At 42.0% G+C, this 25009-nt stretch overlaps 1 protein-coding gene across 4 annotated transcripts in view; it reads left to right on the forward strand.

Moving 5' to 3' along the window:
• The window catches only part of asap1a (ArfGAP with SH3 domain, ankyrin repeat and PH domain 1a), a 210372-nt gene extending 190795 nt beyond the window's left edge, over positions 1–19577 (forward strand). For 3 of the 4 annotated variants that reach the window (XM_045226714.1, XM_045226716.1, XM_045226715.1), the window contains 8 exons: positions 9832–9939; positions 10414–10645; positions 11879–12055; positions 13873–13939; positions 14227–14291; positions 14587–15089; positions 15385–15507; positions 17159–19577. In XM_045226714.1, the coding sequence (XP_045082649.1) occupies positions 9832–9939; positions 10414–10645; positions 11879–12055; positions 13873–13939; positions 14227–14291; positions 14587–15089; positions 15385–15507; positions 17159–17233 (1350 nt within the window). In that variant the 3' untranslated portion in view covers positions 17234–19577. The remainder of the gene's footprint in view (positions 1–9831; positions 9940–10413; positions 10646–11878; positions 12056–13872; positions 13940–14226; positions 14292–14586; positions 15090–15384; positions 15508–17158) is intronic. The other variant, XM_045226717.1, reaches the window with a different exon arrangement.
• Positions 19578–25009: the final 5432 nt, after the last annotated feature.

The raw sequence follows: 25009 nt of genomic DNA on the forward strand, positions 1-25009 counted from the left end.
CTTTCAGAAAGTATTCACACTCCTTGACTTTTTCCACATTTTGTTGTGTTACAGCCTGCATTTAAAATGGATTCAATTGAGATTTGTGTCACTGGTCTACACACAATAACCCCATAATGTCAGGGTGGAAATATGTTTTTCAATTTTTTAAAACAAATTAATAAAAAATGATATGCTGAAATGTCTCAAGTCAATAAGTATTCAACCCCTTTGCTATGGTAAGCCTAAATAAGTTCAGGAGTAAAAATGTGCTTGACAACTCACATAATAAGTTGTATGGACTCACTTTGTATGCAATAATAGTGTTTAACATGATTTTTGAATGACTACCTCATCTCTGTACCCCACACATACAATTACTGTATCTGTAAGGTCCCTCAGTCGAGCAGTGAATTTCAAACACAGATTCAACCACAAAGACCAGGGAGGTTTTCCAATGACTCGCAAAGAAGGGCACCTATTGGTAGATGGGTAAAATAACAAAAAAGCAGACATTGAATATCTCTTTGAGCATGGCGAAGTTATTAATTACACATTGGATGGTGTATCATTTCACCAATGGTGACTTTTAAACAGTTACAGAGTTTAATAGCTGTGATAGGAGAAAACTGAGGATGGATCAACAACATTGTAGTTACTACACAATACTAACCTAATTGACAGATTGAAAAGAAGGAAACCTGTACAGAATAAAAAATATTCCAAAACATGCATCCTGTTTGCAACAAGGAACTAATCTAATACTGCAAAAAAAAGTGGCAACTTTTTGTCCTGAATACAAAGTGTTATTTTTTTAATTTAACCTTTATTTAACCAGACCCATTGAGATTAAAAACCTATTTTGCGAGGGCAACCTGGCAAGAAGGCAAAACAGGGAAATAGCAGCATGTACATAAAATATTACAGAACAATACAAAATACACACAAAAGTGTCACAAGTTACAGATACAATTGAAGATTAGAAACAACTGCAGCTATCACAAACAGTGTTGTCGATCAGAGTCTTAAAGGACACTAACTCCCCTAATTTTAATATCTTTTGAAGCATGTTCCAGGATGAAGGGGCATTATGGGAAAAATATTGTTTCCTCATCTCAGTTCTAGCCTTAGGAACAGACAAGGACAGCAGCGACTGTGAAAGAAGACTGTATTGAGTGACTGATCTGGTCAGTAAGTTATGTTTAGGGCAAATCCAATATAACACATTACTGAGTACCACTCTCCATATTTTCAAGCATAGTGGTAGCTGCATCATGTTATGGGTATGCTTGTAATCGTTAAGGACTGAGGAGTTTTTAAGGATTAAAATGAAAGCAAATGGAACTAAGCACAAGCAAAATCCTGGAGGAAAACCTGGTTCAGCCGTGCTTTCCACCAGACACTGGGAGATGAATTCACCTTTCAGCAGGACAAAACCTAAAACACAATGCCAAATCTACACTGGAGTTGCCGAGTTACAGTTTTGACTTTAATCTACTTGGAAATCTATGGCAGGACCTGAACATGGTTGTCTAGCAATAATCAACAACCGATTTGACAGAGCTTGAAGAATTTAGAAAAGAATAATGGGCAAATGTAGCACAATCCAGGTGTGGAAAGCTCTTAGAGACTTCCCCAGAAAGACTCACAGCTGTAATCGCTGCCAAAGGTGCTTCTACAAAGTATTGACTCAGGGGTGTGAATACTTATGTTTTCAGTTTCTCATTAAGGGGTATTGTGTGTAGATGGGTGAGAAAAAACATTTATTTAATAAATTTTTAATTCAGGCTGTAACACAAAAAAATGTGGAATAAGTAAAGGGGTATGAATACTTTCTGAAGGCACTGTACTATATGACATGACTACTGTATTGCATGTATACCAGTACAACTTTTTCAGTATTGTGACTAGCTCTCACAATGTAACTAATCTCATACATCCAGTCATCCTTTTTGACAATGATCAGTTCAGACAGGAAACACAATGTATTCGTTTTAACCATTTATTAGAAGTACATTACAATACATTAGTTCTTGACGTTAGGCTCTGCAGCTTCAGGGTAGCTCACTGCCGTAGCGATGCTCAATCATTACCATAATAATAAACTACAGGTATAGCTATACCAATCCCCCTGACTGGAACAAAAGCAGAGCCAAACAGGTGGAAGCTGGGGTTGTGGTGAGCTTGCAGTAAACAGACAATGCACAGCGAGTAACAGCATAGTTGCAGCATGGGCAGCAAGAAACTCCAAGCGCAAAGCTGGATGTGTGTGCAGAACTCAACTTAAATAGGCCACAATGTTAAGCTAGGAAGTCTTAGCTGTTGATGCAAACACTCTGGTTCCCTGGCTTTGCTTAATGTAGAGAAGCATGCTAGTGCTCTCAATTATGGGAATAGTCATAGCATACACTTTTTCACACATTGCACACAGCTCTGGTACTGCCTCTTGCCATAATCTATTCTGTCTATGATATGATCATGTAATATTATATTATTAATATTGTCACTCTAACTCAGTCTTTTTCTCTCTCTCTCTCAATTTCAATTTCAATTTAAGGGCTTTATTGGCATGGGAAATGTATGTTAACATTGCCAAAGCAAGTGAAGTAGATAGTAAACAAAAGTGAAATAAACAATAAATATTAACAGTAAACATTACACTCAGAAGTTCCAAAAGAATAAAGACATTTCAGATGTGATATTATGTATATATACAGTGTTGTAACAATGTGAAAATAGTTAAAGTACAAATGGGAAAATAAATAAACATAAATATGGGTTGTATTTACAATGGTGTTTGTTCTTCACTGGTTGCCCTTTTCTTGTGGCAACAGGTCACAAATCTTGCTGCTGTGATGGCACACTGTGGTTTTTCACCCATTTTGGGTCAGTCACAGTGGTCAGGTATTCTGCCACTGTGTACTCTCTGTTAAGAGCCAAATAGTGTTCTAGTTTGCTCTGTTTTTATGTTAATTATTTCCAATGTGTCAAGTAATTATCTTTTAGTTTTCTCGTGATTTGGTTGGGTCTAATTGTGTTGTTGTTGTTGTCCTGGGGCTCTGTGGGGTCTGTTTGTGTTTGTGAACAGAGCCCCATGACCAGCTTACTTAGGGGACTCTTCTCCATCTCTCTGTAGGTGATGGCTTTGTTATGGAAGGTTTGGGAATCGCATCCTTTTAAGTGGTTATAGAATTTAACGGCTCTTTTCTGGATTTTGATAACTAGCGGGTATCGGCCTAATTCTGCTCTGCATGCATTATTTTGTGTTTTTCGTTGTACACGGAGGATATTTTTGCAGAATTCTGCATGCAGAGTCTCAATTTGGTGTTTGTCCCATTTTGTGAATTCTTGGTTGGTGAGCGGACCCCAGACCTCACAACCATAAAGGGCAATGTGTTCTATAACTGATTCAAGTATTTTTAGCCAGATCCTAATTGGTATGTCAAATTTTATGTTCCTTCTTGCCTTATCTCTCAGATTGTTCACAGCTTTGTGGAAGTTACCTGTGGCGCTGATGTTTAGGCCGAGGAATTTGTATTTGTGGTCCTGGCAACTGGACCTTTTTTGGAACACCATTCTTTTTGTCTTACTGAGATTTACTGTCAGGGCCCAGGTCTGACAGAATCTGTGCAGAAGATCTAGGTGCTGCTGTATGCCCTCCTTGGTTGGTGACAGAAGCACCAGATCATCAGCAAATAGTAGACATTTGACTTCAGATTCTAGTAGGGTGAGGCCAGGTGCTGCAGACTGTTCTAGTGCCCTCGCCAATTCGTTGATATACAATGAGGGAAAAAAGTATTTGATCCCCTGCTGATTTTGTACTTTTGCCCACTGACAAAGAAATGATCAGTCTATAATTTTAATGGTAGGTTTATTTGAACAGTGAGAGACAGAATAACAACAAAAAAATCCAGAAAAACGCATGTCAAAAATGTTATAAATTGATTTGCATTTTAATGAGGGAAATAAGTATTTGACCCCCTCTCAATCAGAAAGATTTCTGGCTCCCAGATGTCTTTTATACAGGTAACGAGATGAGATTAGGAGCACACTCTTAAAGGGAGTGCTACTAATCTCAGTTTGTTACCTGTATAAAAGACACCTGTCCACAGAAGCAATCAATCAATCAATCAGATTCCAAACTCTCCACCATGACCAAGACCAAAGAGCTCTCCAAGGATGTCAGGGACAAGATTGTAGACCTACACAAGGCTGGAATGGGCTACAAGACCATCACCAAGCAGCTTGGTGAGAAGGTGACAACAGTTGGTGCGATTATTTGCAAATGGAAGAAACACAAAATAACTGTCAATCTCCCTCGGCCTGGGGCTCCATGCAAGAGCTCACCTCGTGGAGTTGCAATGATCATGAGAACGGTGAGGAATCGGCCCAGAACTACACGGGAGGATCATGTCAATGATCTCAAGGCAGCTGGGACCATAGTCACCAAGAAAACAATTGGTAACACACTACGCCGTGAAGGACTGAAATCCTGCAGCGCCCGCAAGGTCTCCCTGCTCAAGAAAGCACATATACAGGGCCATCTGAAGTTTGCCAATGAACATCTGAATGATTCAGAGGAGAACTGGGTGAAAGTGTTGTGGTCAGATGAGACCAAAATCGAGCTCTTTGGTATTAACTCTACTCGCCGTGTTTGGAGGAGGAGGAATGCTGCCTATGACCCCAAGAACACCATCCCCACCGTCAAACATGGAGGTGGAAACAGTATGTTTTGGGGGTGTTTTTCTGCTAAGGGGACAGGACAACTTCACCGCATCAAAGGGACGATGGACGGGGCCATGTATCGTCAAATCTTGGGTGAGAACCTCCTTCCCTCAGCCAGGGCATTGAAAATGGGTCGTGGATGGCTATTCCAGCATGACAATGACCCAAAACACATGGCCAAGGCAACAAAGGAGTGGCTCAAGAAGAAGCACATTAAGGTCCTGGAGTGGCCTAGCCAGTCTCCAGACCTTAATCCCATAGAACATCTGTGGAGGGAGCTGAAGGTTCGAGTTGACAAACGTCAGCCTCGAAACCTTAATGACTTAGAGAAGATCTGCAAAGAGGAGTGGAACAAAATCCCTCCTGAGATGTGTGCAAACCTGGGGGCAAACTACAAGAAACGTCTGACCTCTGTGATTGCCAACAAGGGTTTTGCCACCAAGTACTAAGTCATGTTTTGCAGAGGGGTCAAATACTTATTTACCTCATTTAAATGCAAATCAATTTATAACATTTTTGACATGCGTTTTTCTGGATTCTTTTGTTGTTATTCTGTCTCACTGTTCAAATAAACCTACCATTAAAATTAAAGACTGATCATGTCTTTGTCAGTGGGAAAAAGTACAAAATCAGCAGGGGATCAAATACTTTTTTCCCTCACTGTATATGTTGAAGAGGGTGGGGCTTATACTGCATCCCTGTCTCACCCCACGGCCCTGTGGAAAGAAATGTGTGTGTTTTTTGCCCATTTTAACCGCACACTTGTTGTTTGTGTACATGGATTTTATAATGTCGTATGTTTTTCCCCCAACCACACTTTCCATCAATTTGTATAGCAGACCCGCGTGCCAAATTGAGTCAAAAGCTTTTTTGAAATCAACAAAGCATGAGAAGACTTTGCCTTTGTTTTGTTTGTTTGTCAATTAGGGTATACGTGGTCTGTCGTATGGTAATTTGGTAAAAAGATAATTTGACATTTGCTCAGTACATTGTTTTCACTGAGGAAATGAACTAGTCTGCTGTTAATGATATATAATGCAGAGGATTTTCCCAAAGTTGCTGTTGACGCATATCCCACGGTAGTTATTGGGGTCAAATTTGTCTCCACTTTTGTGGATTGGGGTGATCAGTCCTTGGTTCCAAATATTGGGGAAGATGCCAGAGCTAAGAATTATGTTAAAGAGTTTAAGTATAGCCAATTGGAATTTGTGGTCTGTATATTTTATCATTTCATTGAGGATACATACCATCAACACCACAGGCCTTTTTGGGTTGGAGGGATTGTATTTTGTCCTGTAGTTCATTCAATGTAATTGGAGAATCCAGTGGGTTCTGGTAGTCTTTAATAGTTGATTCTAAGATTTGCATTTGATCATGTATGCATTTTTTTGCTGTTTGTTCTTTGTTATAGGGCCAAAAAGATTGGAAGTTGTTTACCCATACATCTGAGTTTTGGATAGATAGTTCTTCGTATTGTTGTTTGTTTAGTGTTTTCCAATTTTCCCAGAAGTGGTTAGAGTCTATGGATTCTTCTATTACATTGAGCTGATTTCTGACATGCTGTTCCTTCTTTTTCCGTAGTTTATTTCTGTATTGTTTTAGTGATTCCCCATAGTGAAGGCGTAGGCTCAGGTTTTCTTCATCAAACCATTTGTCACTGTTAATTTCTTTGGTTTTCTGTTAGAGATTTTTAGATTTGATAGGGAAGCTGAGAGATCAAATATACTGTTTAGGTTTTCTACTGCTAATATTACACCTTCACTATTACAGTGGAACGTTTTGTCCAGGAAATTGTCTAAAAGGGATTGAATTTGTTGTTGCCTAATTGTTTTTTGGTAGGTTTCCACCCTACTTTCCTTCCATCTATAGCATTTCTTAATATTATTCAGTTCCTTTGGCTTTGATGCCTCATGATTGAGTATTGCTCTGTTCAAGTAGACTGTGATTTTGCTGTGGTCTGATAGGGGTGTCAGTGGGATGACTGTGAACGCTCTGAGAGACTCTGGGTTGAGGTCAGTGATAAAGTAGTCTACAGTACTACTGCCAAGAGATGAGCTATAGGTGTACCTACCATAGGAGTCCCCTCGAAGAATACCATTGACTATGTATAGTTGAAGTTGGAAGTTTACATACACCTTAGCCAAATACATTTAAACTCAGTTTTTCACAATTGCTGGCATTTAATCCTAATAAAAATTCCCTGTTTTAGGTCAGCTAGGATCACCACTTTATTTTAAGAATGTGAAATGTCAAAATAATAGTAGAGAGAATGATTTATTTAAGCTTTTATTTCATTCATCACATTCCCAGTGGGTCAGAAGTTTACATACACTCAATTAGTATTTGGTAGCATTGCCTTTAAATTGTTTAACTTGGGTCAAACATTTGGGGTAGCCTTCCACAAGCTTCCCACAATAAGTTGGGTGAATTTTGGTCCATTCCTCCTGACAGAGCTGGTGTAACTGAGTCAGGTTTATAGGCCTCCTTGCTCGCACACGCTTTTTCAGTTCTGCCCACAGATTTTCTATAGGATTAAGGTCAGGGCTTTGTGATGGCCATTCCAATCCCTTGACTTTGTTGTCCTTAAGCCATTTTGCCACAACTTTGGAAGTATGCTTGGGGTCATTGTCCATTTGGAAGACCCATTTGCGACCAAGCTTTAACTTCCTGACTGATGTCTTGAGATAATTTTCCTTCCTCATGATGCCATCTTTTTTATATGAATTGTTCCGTTCCCTCCTGCAGCAAAGCACCCCCACAGCATGATGCTGCCACCCCCGTGCTTCACGGTTGGGATGGTGTTCTTCGGCTTGCAAGCCACCCCCTTTTTCCACCAAACATAACGATGGTCATTATGGCCAAACAGTTCAGAAAAATTACTTGTCATGCACAAAGTAGATGTCCTAACTGACTTGTCAAAACTATAGTTTGTTAACAAGGAATTTGTGGAGTGGTTGAAAAACAAGTTTTAATGACTCCAACCTAAGTGTATGTAAACCTCCGACTTCAACTGTTCATTCCCAGTGTGCGACAGAGCTGCAGGAGTAGTGACCCGTTTTTGTTGGTTATGTTGTCGTCGTTGTGCCTAGGGGGGCATATGGGGGAGGGAATGCTGTCACCTCCAGGTAGGTGTTTGTCCCCCTGTGTGCTGAGGGTGTCAGGTTCTTGTCCAGTTCTGGCATTTAGGTCGCCACAGACTAGTACATGTCCCTGGGTCTGGAATTGATTGATTTCCCCCTCCAGGATGGAGAAGCTGTCCTCATTAAAGTATGGGGATTCTAGTGGGGGGATATAGGTAGCACACAGGAGGAAATTTTTCTCTGTTGAGATAATTTCCTTTTGAATTTCAACCAAATGTAAAATGTTCCTGTTTTGATTAATTTAATAGAGTGAGTTAGGTCTGCTCTATACCAAATTAGCATACCCCCTGAGTCTCTTCCCTGTTTCACACCTGGTAGTTTGGTGGATGGGACTACCAGCTCTCTGTAACCTAGAGGGCACCCAGTGGGTCCGTCTCCTCTATACCATGTTTCTTGCAGGATGACAATATCTGTATTTCCGAATTATTTGGTGAAGTCCAGGTTCCTGCTCTTTAGGCCAAAGGCAGATGACCTCAGGCCTTGGATATTCCAGGATGAAATAGTGATGGCTTTGTGTTCCATAAAGTGTCTAATGTTGTTGGTCGTGTGGTTTGGCCTCAGGCCAGTAATTGTGAGCAGAGCCTGCTGAGCATCTGGTACATGCCATTGGCTTGTGCTAGTGTAAGAGTGGGTGTTGGGCATGTTTGCCTGCTCACGGCCTGGGCGTATGTGTGACTTTCATGCTGAGGCCCTCTTTGCGGGAGTGGGGGGCATGGGGTGGGTAGGAGGGGCATAGGTCTGATCTGAGGGGGCCTAAATGAGGTGTGGGAATGGTTGACTTGGGGGGGTGTTAATTGGTGGGGGTGGGGGTGTAGTTGTGGCTGATGGTGCTGTGGTCTGGTTGTAGGTCCTCTCGGCAGGGGTCCTCTATGTGTAGGTCCTACCTCCAGCTCGCCATGTCTAGTTAAGGGGGTGTTGTTGTGCTGGACTGTTGTCTGGGTCTGTGCTGACTGGAGTGTGTTCACCTGCTGTTCCAGCTCCACCTGCCTTACCTCCAGCTGGGTGAATTCATCCTTCATTTCAATGAGGGAGTAGTACGCTGTGCTGGGAAGTTGACTTTCCGCTTGGGGTTGCTCTGTGGGGTTATTTAATGAAGAGGTCTGGTCTGACCCGCACGGGGTGGGGGTATCTTTCTCAAGGGAGAGCTTCTCCTGCTGAGCTATTCCTTTGATTAGGTGAAAGTCCAGCTGGAACTGTTTGGTGTTGCCCTGAACCAATACTGTTCCAGATTTATAAAGATTTATATTAGATGACTCAGAGTCCTCGTTGTCTAGTTAGTATCCTAAGTTTCCACCCATCGCTAACACCCCCCCTCTTAACAGAGGGGTAGTGTGCTAGCATAGCATTGTGCCATGCCAGGGGATGGTCTGTGTGGAAGATAATGTTGCTGTCTCTCATTCTCTCTCTCTCTCTCTCTCTCTCTCTCTCTCTCTCTCTCTCTCTCTCTCTCTCTCTCTCTCTCATTCTCTCTCTCTCATTCTCTCTCTCTCTCTCATTCTCTCTCATTCTCTCTTTGTCTCTCATTCTGTCTGTCTGTCTGTCTGTCTGTCTGTCTGTCTGTCTGTCTGTCTGTCTCTCTCTCTCTCTCTCTCTCTCTCTCTCTCGCTCTCTGTCTCTCATTCTCTGTCTCTCATTCTCTCTCATTCTCTCTCTCTCTCTCATTCTCTCTTTGTCTCTCATTCTGTCTCTCTCTCTCCCTCTCTCTCTCTCTCATTCTCTGTCTCTCATTCTCTCTCTCTCTCTCTCATTCGCTCTCTCATTCTCTCTCTCTCCCTCATTCTGTCTGTCTGTCTGTCTCGCCCTCTTTCTTTCTTTCTTTCTTTCTTTCTTTCTTTCTTTCTTTCTTTCTTTCTTTCTTTCTTTCTTTCTTTCTTTCTTTCTTTCTTTCTTTCTTTCTTTCTTTCTTTCTTTCTTTCTTTCTTTCTTTCTTTCTTTCTTTCTTTCTTTCTTTCTTTCTTTCTTTCTTTCTCCTTCTCTCCCTCTCTAGCTGATGGAGGCGGCAGAGGGGAAGTTTAACCCTCACGTCCATGTGGCGTATGAGTGGAACCTGCGACTGGAGGAAATAGACGAGAGTGATGATGACCTTGATGACAAGGTACTCCATCATGACTGAATTAATAAAATCATTAATTATTGAATTATTGAATTCAGAAAGTATTCAGACCCCTTGACTTTTTCCCCCAAAAAGGGGAAGGGGACTAGGCAACAGGATATATGATAAACAGCTGCGTATATGATGATTGTATGTGAGTGGATGTGTGTAGAGTCAGTAGAAATCTATGTGCATATTATCCGTGTGAGCAAACGATGGAGTGAGTGTTTGTGTGTGTGTTGGAGTGTCAGTGTGTGTAAGTGTGTAGGGCCCTGTGAGTGTGCATAGAGACAGTGCAAAAATAAGAATTAAATACAAGGGACAACTCAGATAGTACATGTAGCCTGTTTGTCTGTTAGCCCTTGGATCTGAAAGGACCTATTTACTCACAATAGGGAATATGATGCCATTTTGGTTGCAGTGCTGGATAGGTATGAGCGGTCTCTGACCTCTAACCTCTTACTCTTGACCCCTCAGCCCAGTCCTGTGAAAAAAGAGCGCTCTCCGCGGCCCCAGAGCTTCGGCCACTCCTCCAGTATGTCCACCCCTCAGGACAAGCTGACACTCCCGGGGGGCTACACTCCTCACAGGGACAAACAGCGCCTATCCTATGGGGCCTTCGCCAACCCAGTCTACAGCACTTCCACAGACACGCCTCCCTCACCAGGACCTGACGGGACTACACTACCCAGCAGGACAGCAGGGAAAGGTAATATGAATAATATTATGAATCTAATATTAATCTATTATATAAAGTTAATATATTAAAGACTGGGGTTTCACACCTGTGTCTCCTTCGCACCACAAGACAGTGTTCATCTGCTGAGCTGTAGCCTAGGCATTAGGTTGAGGACCTTACACAAGTTTTCGGGTTTCAGGCAAGGTCAATTATCACGCGAGCATGGTTCACCAAACCACCTCCATTACAGTAAGATGGTCTGAGGGGCACTTCTCTGTGGTTGACCTGACCCTGTGCTTCTCCCACCCTGCTGTGTGTGGGTGTGGGTGGGTAGTGTGTCAGCAAACAAACAGGTTTCCATTGTCTATTCAACTCTATTCAAAAAAGGAAAAAAAAAGAAGTAGAAGCACTTTGCACAGGAGTCTTTCCCATGGTGCTGGTTATGGCAGTAGCAACTGATTATCATGTATTTGATCAAATACATAAGGTCTCTCTGTCAACCGAAAAGGTTGCTGCTTTTTGGAGGGCGGCATTTGAAGGCTATACTGGTTTGTACAGCATGAAAGGTAACTAGAAAAGTGCCAGTGCGTGCGTGACTTGTAGCCTCAGGGGACAGAATAAGAGAATGGTGCAAATCAAGCACAGTTTGTAAACAAAGACAATGCATAAACTTCACTCTTGTAGGATTTATTGAATTCTAGTCGGCGTCATTTGAATGTACTCTGACCCTGCTGGTCATCTATGAACGTTTGAACATCTTGAAAAACGGTCTGGCCTAAATGGCCATCTACTCTTATAATCTGGCCACCCCTCAGAGCCTGGTTCCTCTCTAGGTTTCTTCCTAGGTTCCTGCCTTTCTAGGGAGTTTTTCCTAGCCACAGTGCTTCTATATCTGAATTGCTTGCAGTTTTTTTTTTTTTTTTGCTGGGTTTCTGTATAATCACTTTGTGACATCTGCTGATGTAAAAAGGGGTTTATAAATACATTTGATTGATTGATGTACAGGGTTTCACAATTATGCAGTTCATGCATGGAATAATCCAAAGTGTTTTTGAATAGTTTTGATAATGTCAAAATAGATTGATAGTGCCTTCCGCTTTGTGTCAGAGGAATCAACTTGCTTGAACATCTTGTTCAATCTTTGCATCTTTACAGTACCTTTTTTTGGAATTAAATATGGCTTCGATCATAGATAACAGCTCTGTAGTGTGCCTCCTTGTTTAAACCAATCACAGCATGCCTCTCATTCCCTGGCTTTTCTAGCACCCTCTACTGGCCCGCCTACCCCCCTTCTTCTGGGCTCCCAGACTGGAGGCAGCGGGGGCAGCTCCACCCTCAAGAAGAGACCCCCACCCCCTCCCCCCGGGCACAAGCGTACCCTCTCAGACCCCCCCAGCCCAGTCCTGCAAGGCCCCCAGAGTAAAGGTGGGACCGGTTGGGGTGAGTGGGACACGGGTTGAAAAGTTTTAAACAACACTGTGCCAATTTGTAAGTCGCTCTGGATAAGAGTGTCTGCTAAACGACTTAAATGTAAAAAATTTAAATGCATGTATGCAGTGACATATTGTGAACCTTGCATATAGAAGTAAATAGTGCTGACAGGATTCTCCATTATACATTACATACAATCAAATCTGGTTTACATGATCAATTTCTTTGCATCCTCCTGAACAGGCCCCAGCACACAAAAGAGAAAAGAGTATATTGTTTTCTTCCTTGGATATTCGGGTTTAAAATCTGAGCTAAAGTTGAAGCTGGGTCAGACATATATTTTCTTTTTTGTATTCCTATATTTAGTATTACTCAAATCGCCAATGAATGGTCACTAAAAGGGAAAGCTATAGTTTACTGGATCAGATTGGGCTACACTTGTCCCCAGTTGGGAATGGAATGGAACATTATGATGTTATTGAAACAACCTATTCATTCAATTTGCACGCATTTTGCACTCTACCAAATGTGCTCGATAGCTTACCCCAGGGCCACGTTCAGTAGCGAAACATTGTCAAACGTTGCAGTTAGAAATGCCATGAATGGAGCCGACGAGATTCCTTATTCTACGTGTCAGAGGCATGTTTGTTCTACATAACATATTTATACCTGAGCATCCCAAAACATTGCGTCCTGCTGAACACGCCGAATGGCTGTTGACCCCCTCTGCTGATTTGATCAAAGCTGAAATAGAGGCAAACTGAAATAGATCTGACTTTGACGCTTCTGTGGTTCCTCTTTGTTTCTCATTTGGTTCACTTCCTCTGCGAGCAGAAAAAACTAACAAAAGGCCAAGTGCTGAATGCGTTCCCTCTGTCACATATTGCTGATACATATTATGTATTTTTCCTTACGATCAACCAAGTTTAATAGTTTACATTTTAGACATTTTGGGGTGGTTTGCTAGACACCGATTACACATAGTCATGGATTAAAAAGTGCTTTCAATGAAGATTCTCCATTGAGTATGCTTTTTAGTCCAGTACTAGGGTTAATCTGTGTCCAGGAAACCACCCCTTTATGTGTAACACCCATGGAAGTTTTAAATTGTAATTCATATGACTCATTTTGACATAAATTCTCCATTGGAATTCAAGCATTTAAATTCAGGTAAAACTTTCTTGAAGCTCCTTGTTATAAAGTATTATATAGGCTTATAAACATTAATCAGCTAATAGATACAGTCATAGAGGATTGTGAAACTGTATGGTAAAAAGGCATGGCTGGCATGTATCATTAATATATCAGCTAAAGGGCCTCTCATGTCTTATTATTATACAGTTCCATAATGCTCTATGACTGGTTTGAAAGCAATATAACAAGGTCCTTCAACTAAAGTGTTACATTATCTTAATCTATGGTTCACTCCAAATTCAGCGTTTGTCAGATGTTTTCAGACCTCAAAAGTAGTCTAATGAATTGAGTAGAATTTATTTGGGTAAAAAATTATACATTGAAAAGGAAAAGGTGCAACCCTCACTCACCAGTAAAAACATGTTATTTTATTTAAGCATCTATTAAAAGCTTGACGTTTGGGCCTTCATCAATGGCCTTCATCTACGTTTTTAATAGTGTGCGATCATTGTGCCTTTTCTTTTTCATCGAAACTAAGCTCATGAGGCAATTCTAAGTTATATTCTTCAAGTATTAATTGCTGTACACTGTATATAATTAATTTAAAGATCCAAAAATGTATGTTCCAAAATCCCAGCTTGCCCCTGTAAGGTACATGTGGCCATACATCTTCAATCTTTTTTCCTACACAGGAAGCGAGTCCACTCCACCGCCTACAAACAGGACCTCACCTGGAAACAAGTTTGAGCAGCAGCAGAGGTACAGCACCATAACCGCTGCTTCAACTCACTCATTCAGCCTGTCCAGGCTCCGCGCGATAGTGCCAATCACATATTTAGCAGATGCATTTATCAACAGTGTTCACAATTAAAAGGGTATTTAATTTTGTGGATGACTTACAGTATTCCTATTTTGGATTATGAGAGACAACAACCAAAAATATGGCTTAGAACTTACAAAGTGCATGCAAACATTCCGAAATTGACACCTCAACCTTCAAAGGCTAAAATCACATTGTATGATGGGTAATCTTATCTCTCTTTCAGTACTACCATTAGTAATACCAAGTCAACACTTGGTCCAAGGGTTCTACCCAAACTACCCCAAAAAGGTATTATTCTTTCTCTCTTATTTAACAGAAAATGTCTAACAATGCAAGAAATCACATAGTATAGATTACGGGCCAGTTTCCCAGACACAGATTAAGCCTAATGCTGTTTTAAAAAGTTGTTTCAATGGAGAATCCCCATTGAGAAAGCTTTTTAGTCCTGGACAAGGCTTAATTTGTGTCTGGGAAACCACCACTATATGTATACAATTTAGTAAGGATACTGTTAACCCAAAATATACCAAACTAAGTTGATGCAAGTTGACACTTTTTAATGCCTCACCCTGTCTTGTTGAAGTGGCACTACGGAAGATCGACACTATGCACCTCCCTTCAGTGGACAAGCTCTGCCAACCTCCGGAGGTTCTAAAGAGGTCAACCTGCGCCCAACTAGAGTCTTACCAAAAATCCCCCCAGCCCCTGCAGACCCCCGGAGACACCCCTCAGAGGGCCCCGTTGGCAGAAAAACCGCAGCTAAGCGAACTGCCTCCCAAACCCCAGATGTCAGATCTGCCCCCCAAGCCCCAGCTCTCTGACCTCCCCCCAAAACCACAGCTGTCGGACCTCCCGCCCAAACCGCAGCTCAAGGACCTCCCGCCCAAGCCTCAACTGAGCGACATCCCTCCGAAGCCCCCTGTCAGTGAGCGGCTCCATCCGGGCGAGGCCGTGCAGACTGCGATGGATGGGCGGTCTTGCAGTCAACAGGGGGAGCTGTCACCCAGACAGGCCAGTGAGGACACCAATGGATCCCCGCCGGGTGCAGTGGAAATGCCTGTGCCGCTGCCTCGGAAGATCAACACTGTGAGTGCTGACTAAAGATAGTGCTTTTTGTTGTAGTACCTAGGGCTGGATTCAATCCATATCACAGAAGTATTGCGGAAGATCCGCGTTAAACAATGAAAGTTAATTTCTGAATGAGCCAACATATGCAACGTTTACCATGAATGCAGTCTCTGCGAACGCGGAAAACATTGCCTTTAAATTGTTTAATAACTCACATAAAGTACCATTTTATCAAGTCATACACCATGTGAAAATTTATCGGTGTACTCTGACGGTAATGTAAACATACTAAGCTTTTTGCATTTTCAACCAGGGGAAGAGTAAAACTAGACGGGTGAAGACCATCTACGACTGCCAGGCGGATAACGATGATGAGCTGACCTTTGCAGAGGGAGAGGTTATCATCGTCACAGGAGAGGAGGACCCGGACTGGTGGGTGAGTATTTGACCTGCATCAAGCTGCAGCCACACTCATACAGTGCCTTGCAAAAGTATTCATCCCCCTTGGCGTTTTTCCTACTTTGTTGCATTACAACCTGTAATTTAAATGGATTTTAATTTGGATTTCATGTAATGGACATACACAAAATAGTCCAAATTGGTGAAGTGAAATGAAAAAAATTACTTGTTTCAAGAAATTCTAAAAAATAAATAATGGAAAAGTGGTGCAAGCATATGTATTCACCCCCTTTGCTATGAAGCCCCTAAATAAGATCTGGTGCAACCAATTACCTTCAGAAGTCACATAATTAGTTAAATAAAGTCCACCTAAGTGTCACATGATGTCACATGATCTAAGTATATAGACACCTGTTCTGTAAGGCACCAGAGTCTGCAACACCACTAAGCAAGGGGCACCACCAAGCAAGCGGCACCATGAAGACCAAGGAGCTCTCCAAACAGATCAGGGACAAAGTTGTGGAGAAGTACAGATCAGGGTTGGGTTGTAAGAAAATATCTGAAACTTTGAACGTCCCACGGAGCACCATTAAATCCATTATTAAAAAATTGAAAGAAAATGGCACCACAACAAACCTGCCAAGAGAGGGCCGCCCACCAAAACTCCCGGACCAGGCAAGGAGGGCATTAATCAGAGAGGCAACAAAGAGACCAAAGCTCCACAGCGGAGATTGGAGTATCTATCCATAGGCCCACATTAAGCCGTACACTCCACAGACCTGGGCTTTACGGAAGAGTGCCCAGAAAAAAGCCATTGCTTAAAGAAATAAATAAGCAAACACGTTTGGTGTTCGCCAAAAGCCATGTGGGAGACTCCCCAAACATATGGAAGAAGGTTCTCTGGTCAGATGAGACTAAAATTGAGCTTTTTGGCCATCAAGGAAAACGGTATGTCTGGCGCAAACCCAACACCTCTCATCATCCCGAGAACACCATCCCCACAGTGAAGCATGGTGGTGGCAGCATCATGCAGTGGGGATGTTTTTCATCGGCAGGGACTGGGAAACTGGTCAGAATTAAAGGAATGATGGATGGCGCTAAATACAGGGAAATTCTTGAGGGAAACCTGTTTCAATCTTCCAGAGATTTGAGACTGGGACGGAGGTTCACCTTCCAGCAGGACAATGACCCTAAGCATACTGCTAAAGCAACACTTGAGTAAGGAATCCCTATTAAAAGTTTTATTCAAAGCGTTTCTATCTGCAACATTCAGTATGTTGCACACTCCTGAACGTAACCCTGGTTTTGTCATTCAGAATGTATGACAAATCCATTATCTTTCTTCGCTGATCTGAGAGGACTAGGCTGACTGACAACTGTCTGTAAATCACTCTGGATGAAAGTGTCTGCTAAATGACCAAAATGTAAACAATTATACTAGAAAGGTGACGCCGATACTGTATGGCAGAAGTTGTCAGGTAGACTAGGTGGAGCTTCTGCCATGCATTTTTCTCCTTTCCAATCCTTTCAGATCAGGGATCATTAGTAAAGAGAAAATACCAAGTACACCAAGTTATTGAAGTATAAGAGTATACTTATTTGCATGTCACTCATTTGAGTCTCATTGTGAAGCTGTCACAGTAAAATATGTATTCATCATTATGTATCTATTCTTTTATTTATTTCAGATCGGGCACATAGAGGGACATCCCGAGAGGAAAGGGGTCTTCCCCATGTCCTTTGTACACATTCTGTCTGACTGACAGCCGGAGAGACAGGTGTGAGGCCCTGCCCTCCCCTGGCCTCACATCAGACTGTAGGTGGAGGCTATGTTAATAGCTGCCGTTACAACAGGAAGCGAAACAAAATGCGAACGAAGAATCCAACCCAGCCTCATTGCAATGAAGACTTGTTGTATATAAACTGTGTTATCCTGCCTACCAGTATTACCGTAGCAGCAACCCAGCATGAAACTGGGTTTGCAGTAGCTATCCTCGGAATCAAGCACTTCAAACATTTCTCAATGTATGCTGTAACTGTATGTATGTGTATAGATAAACAAATCTATGTATGTCCATGTAAGTGTATCTTTGTACATACATATGCACACCTAAGAGTGTATATTTCTGTACTTATGTACATATACAAGTGTGCATATGTACATTGACCCTGCTTGCTTAGAGATGTAGGGCTATCTTCTTCTTGTTCCAATGGTATACCATTTTAGCTGGACTGTTTTATGTCATTATCATCTCTTGAACTCCTGGAAGTAGTTAATGATCATGACTCATGAGAGGTCAATTTGATAAGGAGTTTGTTACTTAGATAATATACAGTATATTAACCCTTAAGGCCCATATCCTCTCCCTCTACAGGCCTGTTGTTTTGGCAATGAAAGTGAGTTTCGAGAAAGACTGAAAGGTTGGAGGAAGTATTTATTCATGACATAAATATAGAATTTATTGTGGGTGTCGCTTGTGTGTGTTTTCGCACGTGGCAAGTGTTTGTACATTCACTCTGCAAAAACAGTGCACAGTTACAGTCACTCACCCTTCTAGATAACTTGAAGAAAGCCTGTGTTAAAGACTAACCATTTTCATACTTTAGTTTTTAATTTAGGCCAGAACGTTAAAGTCTTTGCCGTGTTGTCTTACCGTATTACTTAACGGCCTTGTTGTAAACAGAAAGGATGATTTGGAGTGGATTTTTTAAAACAGGCTTTCTTCTTTTTACTTTGTCATACAGGCAAGTGATGTGGAGTGAATGCAATGTTGTTGATCCCTTTGTATTTTCAAGTATTGTGGTTACTGTATCATGTTATGGGTATGCTTGTCACTGGCAGGGACTGGGGAGTTTGTCAGGATGAAAGGAAATATGAAAGGAGCAATTTTTATGCGGGACAAATGTTAATCCCAAAGACACACTAGAATGGCTTTCCAAGAGGTGGTGAGTGTTCCTGAATGGTCCAGTGTCAGTCCTGACTTAAATCTGCTTTAAGAAATCAGAGACAATGTTTGAATATTGCTGTCCATCAATGATTCCCAACCAAATAAATGAAGCTTTAGGCCTGGTGCACATCAGAGATCACAGGCCAAAGCATGAGGTCATGTCGTTGAGCTTCAGGATTATTAGTGCATTTTTTTACTCTTATTCAATTTTACCGTGGTTTGTCATGTAGGAATTTGCTGTGACTGACGGAGGTGTGAAAACAACTCTGACTGCCACGCTAACTTGCCATTTTTAGGGACAAGGTTTCGCCTTAGTTTAAAATAAAGCTGTTGTCGTATTAACAGGAAATAAATGATTAACTATTAATTAATGCTTCTTGTATTATATTTGATGTTGATGGTCAGTGAAATTTTTTAGGACTATAGTTAGTAATTGTTAAAGGGAGACACCTTTTATTGAGTATTGAGAGTAAATTGATGTTTGTTTCTGTTTTGGGTAGGAGAAACTGGGCAATTGACAGCTACACCACTATCATCAGTCTTTTTCCTTGTGTCTGGCATTTACTGTTTACAGAAGCTCATTCAGCTAGGTTATTCCTTGTGGGAGAAACATTGTTAGCACGTCTTGTGTTATTATTGTTCCTAATATGTGTGGTGAGAATTGAAGCTTTCATCACAGCCCCTTTAGACTAGGCTTTTTGTTACAATTCTCAACAAAGTTTGTGGGATTTCAGCACAGGCAAAACCAGTGGGGCCCCACTGATGGAGGACAAGATGAAAAGAAGAGTGATTAAGCCATGGCAAGCAATTGGCTGATTCACAAATCCTCTAGATTTTCACATTTACTTGAATATTTATTTAATATACAACTATACCAGAAGCTGGACAATAATAAATTAAACATATTCTAATGCATCAAATTCGTGTCAAATTCCACGCCTTCTGTGTTATTCCCCACTCAAGTTGGATGCATATTGGACGGGCACTGCCAAACAGTGCTTTTTAGAAGGCTAGTTTGACATTTGTTTTATTGCTAAATAACTGGATGAAAATGTATATCCCTGTTCCGCATGTGTGTTGGCTTCATTGTTTGATATTGTGTGTGGAGGACAGAACCATGACTCCATTACCTATCGAATAATAAATATTTTATGTTGAATTATTGTGAATGCTTGTTATTTTTAAAAGTGTAATTGTCTTTAATGCGGTTGTTTGTAGGCCCTAGTAATAATGTATTATTTAGGAATGGAACTGTGATACCGCCTATACAACTGCATTTGTCATTACCTACTGCATGAATGGGAAAAGGTGTTTTTACTATGTAAGTCAGGGGCGTAGGAGCCCGGGGGGTAATGGTCGACATCATGGGAAAATCAAAAGAAATCAGCCAAGACCTCAGAAAAAAATTGTAGACCTCCACAAGTCTGGTTCATCCTTGGGAGCAATTTCCAAACGCCTGAAGGTACCACGTTCATCTGTACAAACAATAGTACGCAAGTATAAACACCATGGGACCACGCAGCCGTCATACCGCTCAGGAAGGAGTCACATTCTGTCTCCTAGAGATGAACGTACTTTGGTGCGAAAAGTGCAAATCAATCCCAGAACAACAGCAAAGGACCTTGTGAAGATGCTGGTGGAAACAGGTACAAAAGTATCTATATCCACAGTAAAACGAGTCCTATATCGACATAACCTGAAAGGCCGCTCAGCAAGGAAGGAGCCACTGCTCCAAAACCACCATAAAAAAGCCAGACTACGGTTTGCAACTGCACATGGGGACAAAGATCGTACTTTTTGGAGAAATGTCCTCTGGTCTGAAGAAACTGTTGTGTCGAGCAAACGTTGCTAATTATGCTGTGTGACCAAGGAGAACCCGCTGACGCTGTATTTTCATCATAAGGTTTATTCATAACAAAGGGTTACAGCGTCGATTTACAGATACCTGCAGATATCTGGAGAACAATCGCCCCATCTCAAATCTGATTATTCTGTCGTCCTTTGTCCCAACTTAGTATTTATAATCTTTACCCTGCTGTGGGTGGTTTCCCATACAGACCAATCCCCTGTCTCCACACAACAGACTTCCTCTGTTCTATGGTGTGTCCCCACAAAACTACTCCCTGGGCTAAATAAACCTCCTATCAGGTTCCATTTGAAAACGTTAGCAAAGTCATAATTCCTCAGATACTACAAAACAAAAATAGAACTGTTTGGCCATAATGACCATTGTTATGTTTGGTGGAAAAAGGGGGTGCTTGCAAGCCGAAGAACACCATCGAACCGTGAAGCACGGGGTGGTAGCATCATGCTGTGGGGGTGCTTTGCTGCAGGAGGGACTGGTGCACTTCAAAAAATAGATGGCATCATGAGGAAGTAAAATGATGTGGATATATTGAAGCAACATCTCAAGACATCAGTCAGGAAGTTAAAGCTTGGTCGCAAATGGGTCTTCCAAATGGACAATGACTCCAAGGATACTTCCAAAGTTGTGGCAAAATGGCTTAAGAACAACAAAGTCAAGGTATTGGAGTGGCCATCACAAAGCCCTGACCTCAATCCTATAGAAAATGTGTGGGCAGAACTGAAAAAGCGTGTGCGAGCAAGGAGGCCTACAAACCTGACTCAGTTACACCAGCTCTGTCAGGAGGAATGGGCCAAAATTCACCCAACTTAATGTGGGAAGCTTATGGAAGGCTACCCGAAACATTTGACCCAAGTTAAACAATTTAAAGGCAATGCTACCAAAATACTAATTGAGTGTATGTAAACTTCTGACCCACTGGGAATGTGATGAAAGAAATAAAAGCTCAAATAAATCATTCTCTCTACTATTATTCTGACATTTCACATTCTTAAAATAAAGTTGTGATCCTAACTGACCTAAGACATGGAATTTTTACTAGGATTAAATATCAGGAATTGTGAAAAACTGAGTTTAAATGTATTTGGCTAAGGTGTATGTAAACTTCCGACTTCAACTGTATACGCTTTATCCTGGCTAGTAGCTAGTTGGATTTACATTTTTACAGTTTAGTCATTTTTAGCTGTGTCAGGTTTTATCTAACTAGCTAAAGCTTGGTAGTTCTGGCTGTGTGAAAAACTGATAGTGAATGTTTTGAAGCCAAAAATACTTGCTCGCTACAGTATTACTTGCACAATCACTGTCTTAGTCTTCATCATAGGGTTAGTAATAATAATAATAATAATACATGGGACGTATATAGCGCTTTTCAATGACCCAAAGTCACTTCACAAAAAAATACAAATAAAACAGGAGTCAAAACAAAACATCAGACTAAACAAAAACAGGAATAAAGAGAGGGCTGGGCTCAAAGAAGGGAAAGTGTGATGTGTCAGTGTATGGGGAGGGTAGGGTTGGGATTTGGATACGAACCTGGTTTAGGGTAAGGGGTAGGGTAAGGGTTAGGTGCTGCTCAGTAGGGTGAAGAGAGGAGTGTCTTTGGGGGGGCTTAAGGGTAGGCCTTGTCAAAGAGGTATGGCTTCAGGAGGGACTGAAAGATGGTGATTGACTCCGAGTCATGAATGGCTGAAGGGAGGAGGAGAAGGCCCTGTGGCCGAAGCTATGGAGCTTCAACCTAGGGATGACAAGGCTGAACGGAGTGTGCATGTGGGTTGGTGGAGGAGAAGAAGGTCTGAGAGATAAGGGGGGGCAAGGTGGTGAAAGGCTTTGTAGGTCAGAAGGAGGATATTGTAATCAATGCGTTGGGAGACAGGGAGCCAGTGGAGTTCACAGAGGACAAGGGTGATGTGCTGAAAGGACTTGTGGGTGAGGATTTGGGCTGCAGAGTTTTGAACCATTTGGAGCTTATGGAGGGAGCTTGAGTTGATGACAGAGAGTAGTGAGTTGCAGTAGTCAAGACAGAATGAGATGAACATATGTATGAGGGTTTCAGCGGCAGGACAGGAGAGGGAGGACATGACTTTGGCAATGTTGCGGAGGTGGAAGAATGAGGATTTGACCGTCTGTCTTATGTGGTGATTAAATGAGAGTGTAGAGTTGCGTGCATGGAGGGAGGGAGAGACAGTGGTGTCGTCTTTGATGAGGGTGGATTTGGTGCCTATGAGGAGGAGTTCCATTTTGTCACTGTTGAGCTTAAGGAGGTTTTGTTGCATCTATGTTTTTATTGCAGAGAGGTAGGATTCAATGTGGGTTGAAGAGGGATTTGGTGCAGAGGTGGATCTGAGTGTCAACGGCATAGCAGTGGAAGTCAAGGTTGAAGTGACGGAGCATCTGAACAAGTGGGAGGATGTAGATGATGAAGAGTAAGGGACCCAGCACAGAGCCCTGTGGGACACCCTGTAGAACTGCAGCTGAGTCTGAGGTGTGACCATTGAGGGAGATGTAGTGGGTCCGGTTTGTGAGGTATGACTGTAGCCAGGAGAGTGCAGTGCCCTCAACACCCAGGCCCTCCAGCCTGGTGAAGAGGATCTGATGGCTCACTGTGTCAAATGCGGCACTCAGGTCAAGGAGAAACAGGATGTTGAGGGCACCAGCATCATCAGAGGGTAAGAGGTAATTGATCACTTTGAGGAGTGCAGTTTCAGTACTGTGGAGGGGGTGGAAACCAGACTGTAGGGGCTCAAACAGGTTGTTGATTAGCAGGTGGGTTTGTAATTGGGAGGCAACAGTACATTCCACAGTCTTGGCAAGGAAGGGGAGGTTGGAAATGTGACGGAAGTTATTGAGGATGGCGGTGTCCAGTCCTGGCTTTTTTAAGATGGGGGTGACTGCAGCTGTTTTGTAGTTGGAGGGGACAGTACCATGGGCGAGGGAGAGGTTGACGATGTCTGTGATGTATGGACAGAGAGCAGGCAGGCAGGCTTTGATGAGAACAGTGGGGAGAGGATGACATGATACGTTTTGAGATATAGGGAGAGTCAATGGGGGTAAATTAGGAGAGCCGGGTTTCAGGGGTGACTGTTGGGAGGTTGACAGGGGGAGGGGCGGCTGAAGGAGATTGATCAGTCAGTGATGAGTTTATTTTGGTGATCTTGTCCTTGAAAAACAGAAGGAAGGTGTTGCAGAGTTCAGTGGAGGGAGTAGAGAAGGTGTGGTCACAGGGCTGAAGCAGTTCTTATTGGAGTTCTTATAGGCGATTTGCACAGGCGACCATGACGTATTTCCGGTTAAATCTCAGGATGAATGTAAACTTCCGGTTATCGTAGAATGATGTGCTACCGTATGCTAGCATTGAATGCTTGTCGTCAAAAACATCCGAAACGGTTAATTTTCATTGTTGTTGTTGTTTATCTTAATGTTTATGTTAATGTTTTTACTTGTAATACTTCGTCTTGACTTATAACACGATGACGTGTAAACGTACAAAAGTGTCCTTTCAAAAACGGGATGACAGCTCTTCCAGCCATCACTGCTGTGTGCCGCAATGTACAGTGTCTGCCAGATGCAATTCTTCTGTTAGTTTTTTTACTTTTCCCAAAGACAGTGAATTACATAAACGGTGGGTGATTAACATTCGACAAGTCAACTTTCTTACAACAAACACACAAGTCTGCAGCCGACACTTTCTAAGTGAAGATGTGATAGAGCCTCCGACTCCAGCTGGGCACAGACGTCTGAAGAAGGGAGCTGTTCCAGTGCTGTTTCAATGGAACAATTTCAGTCTTCCAGCCCCACGGCCCGGAGTTTGGGATAGGACCGAGCGTCCCAACACAGAAACCATGAATGATCCGTCTGTGGAATTGGACTGTCCTCCTGACCATGACTACTGCAACAGTACTGAAGCTGCTGTGCTGGATATGTCCCTTGACCACAATGAAGAACTTAGTGTAGAGATAGCAAGGCTCCGAAATCAAATTGAGGAGATAACTATCAGCAGCAAGTTCTGCTTGGAGCGGTTTGCTGGATCTGATGATGACATAAGGTTTTTCACAAGGTAAATTAAAATGTCCAATGTGTTTAATATATAGGCCTATGTATTTGAGCTGTCAACAATGACTAGTATTATTATCTGTTTAAATGTTGCATGTGTGATGTGTGTTGTTGTAAGCTACTGGAAACCTTGAATTTCCCTCGGGATGAGTAAAGTATATATCTAAAACTATCTAGATCTAGGCTATCTACTAGCGCATTCATTGTATTTAAAATACTGAGAAGAGCAGTAAGCAAAAGGACTGACGTGTGCGTGGTCCAGTTTCTGACCTTAGTGCCAAATGTTCTAAGATGTTGTATAACTGTCAATAAGGATGCTAACATGCTAGTATGCATGTGACACAACTGTCTGGTATTGAAATGATACAAACCATTGTTCGTGGTTTATGCCACTTCTGCTCTGTTTCAGTGCACGAAAGTACAGGAGGGACGACAGACATGCCACATTCAGAGTAATGGGCAGTCTGATATAGTAATGCAACCAAATCATTGCATATCCCACACCCAGCCACACAGAAACAGTAGCTTTTAACAAGTACAACTGGCTGTGAATCACGCAATGTCATCTGAAATACACAGAAGCATAATTTAATGGGTTTTGAAAGATGAGGGTCTACAGCAGCAGGAGTAGGAGCAAAACTTGTTCTTTCTACTTTTTACTGGTGTAAGCAACTTAT

This window comes from Coregonus clupeaformis, chromosome 18, assembly GCF_020615455.1.
Source record: "Coregonus clupeaformis isolate EN_2021a chromosome 18, ASM2061545v1, whole genome shotgun sequence".
Lineage (NCBI taxonomy): Eukaryota > Metazoa > Chordata > Actinopteri > Salmoniformes > Salmonidae > Coregonus > Coregonus clupeaformis.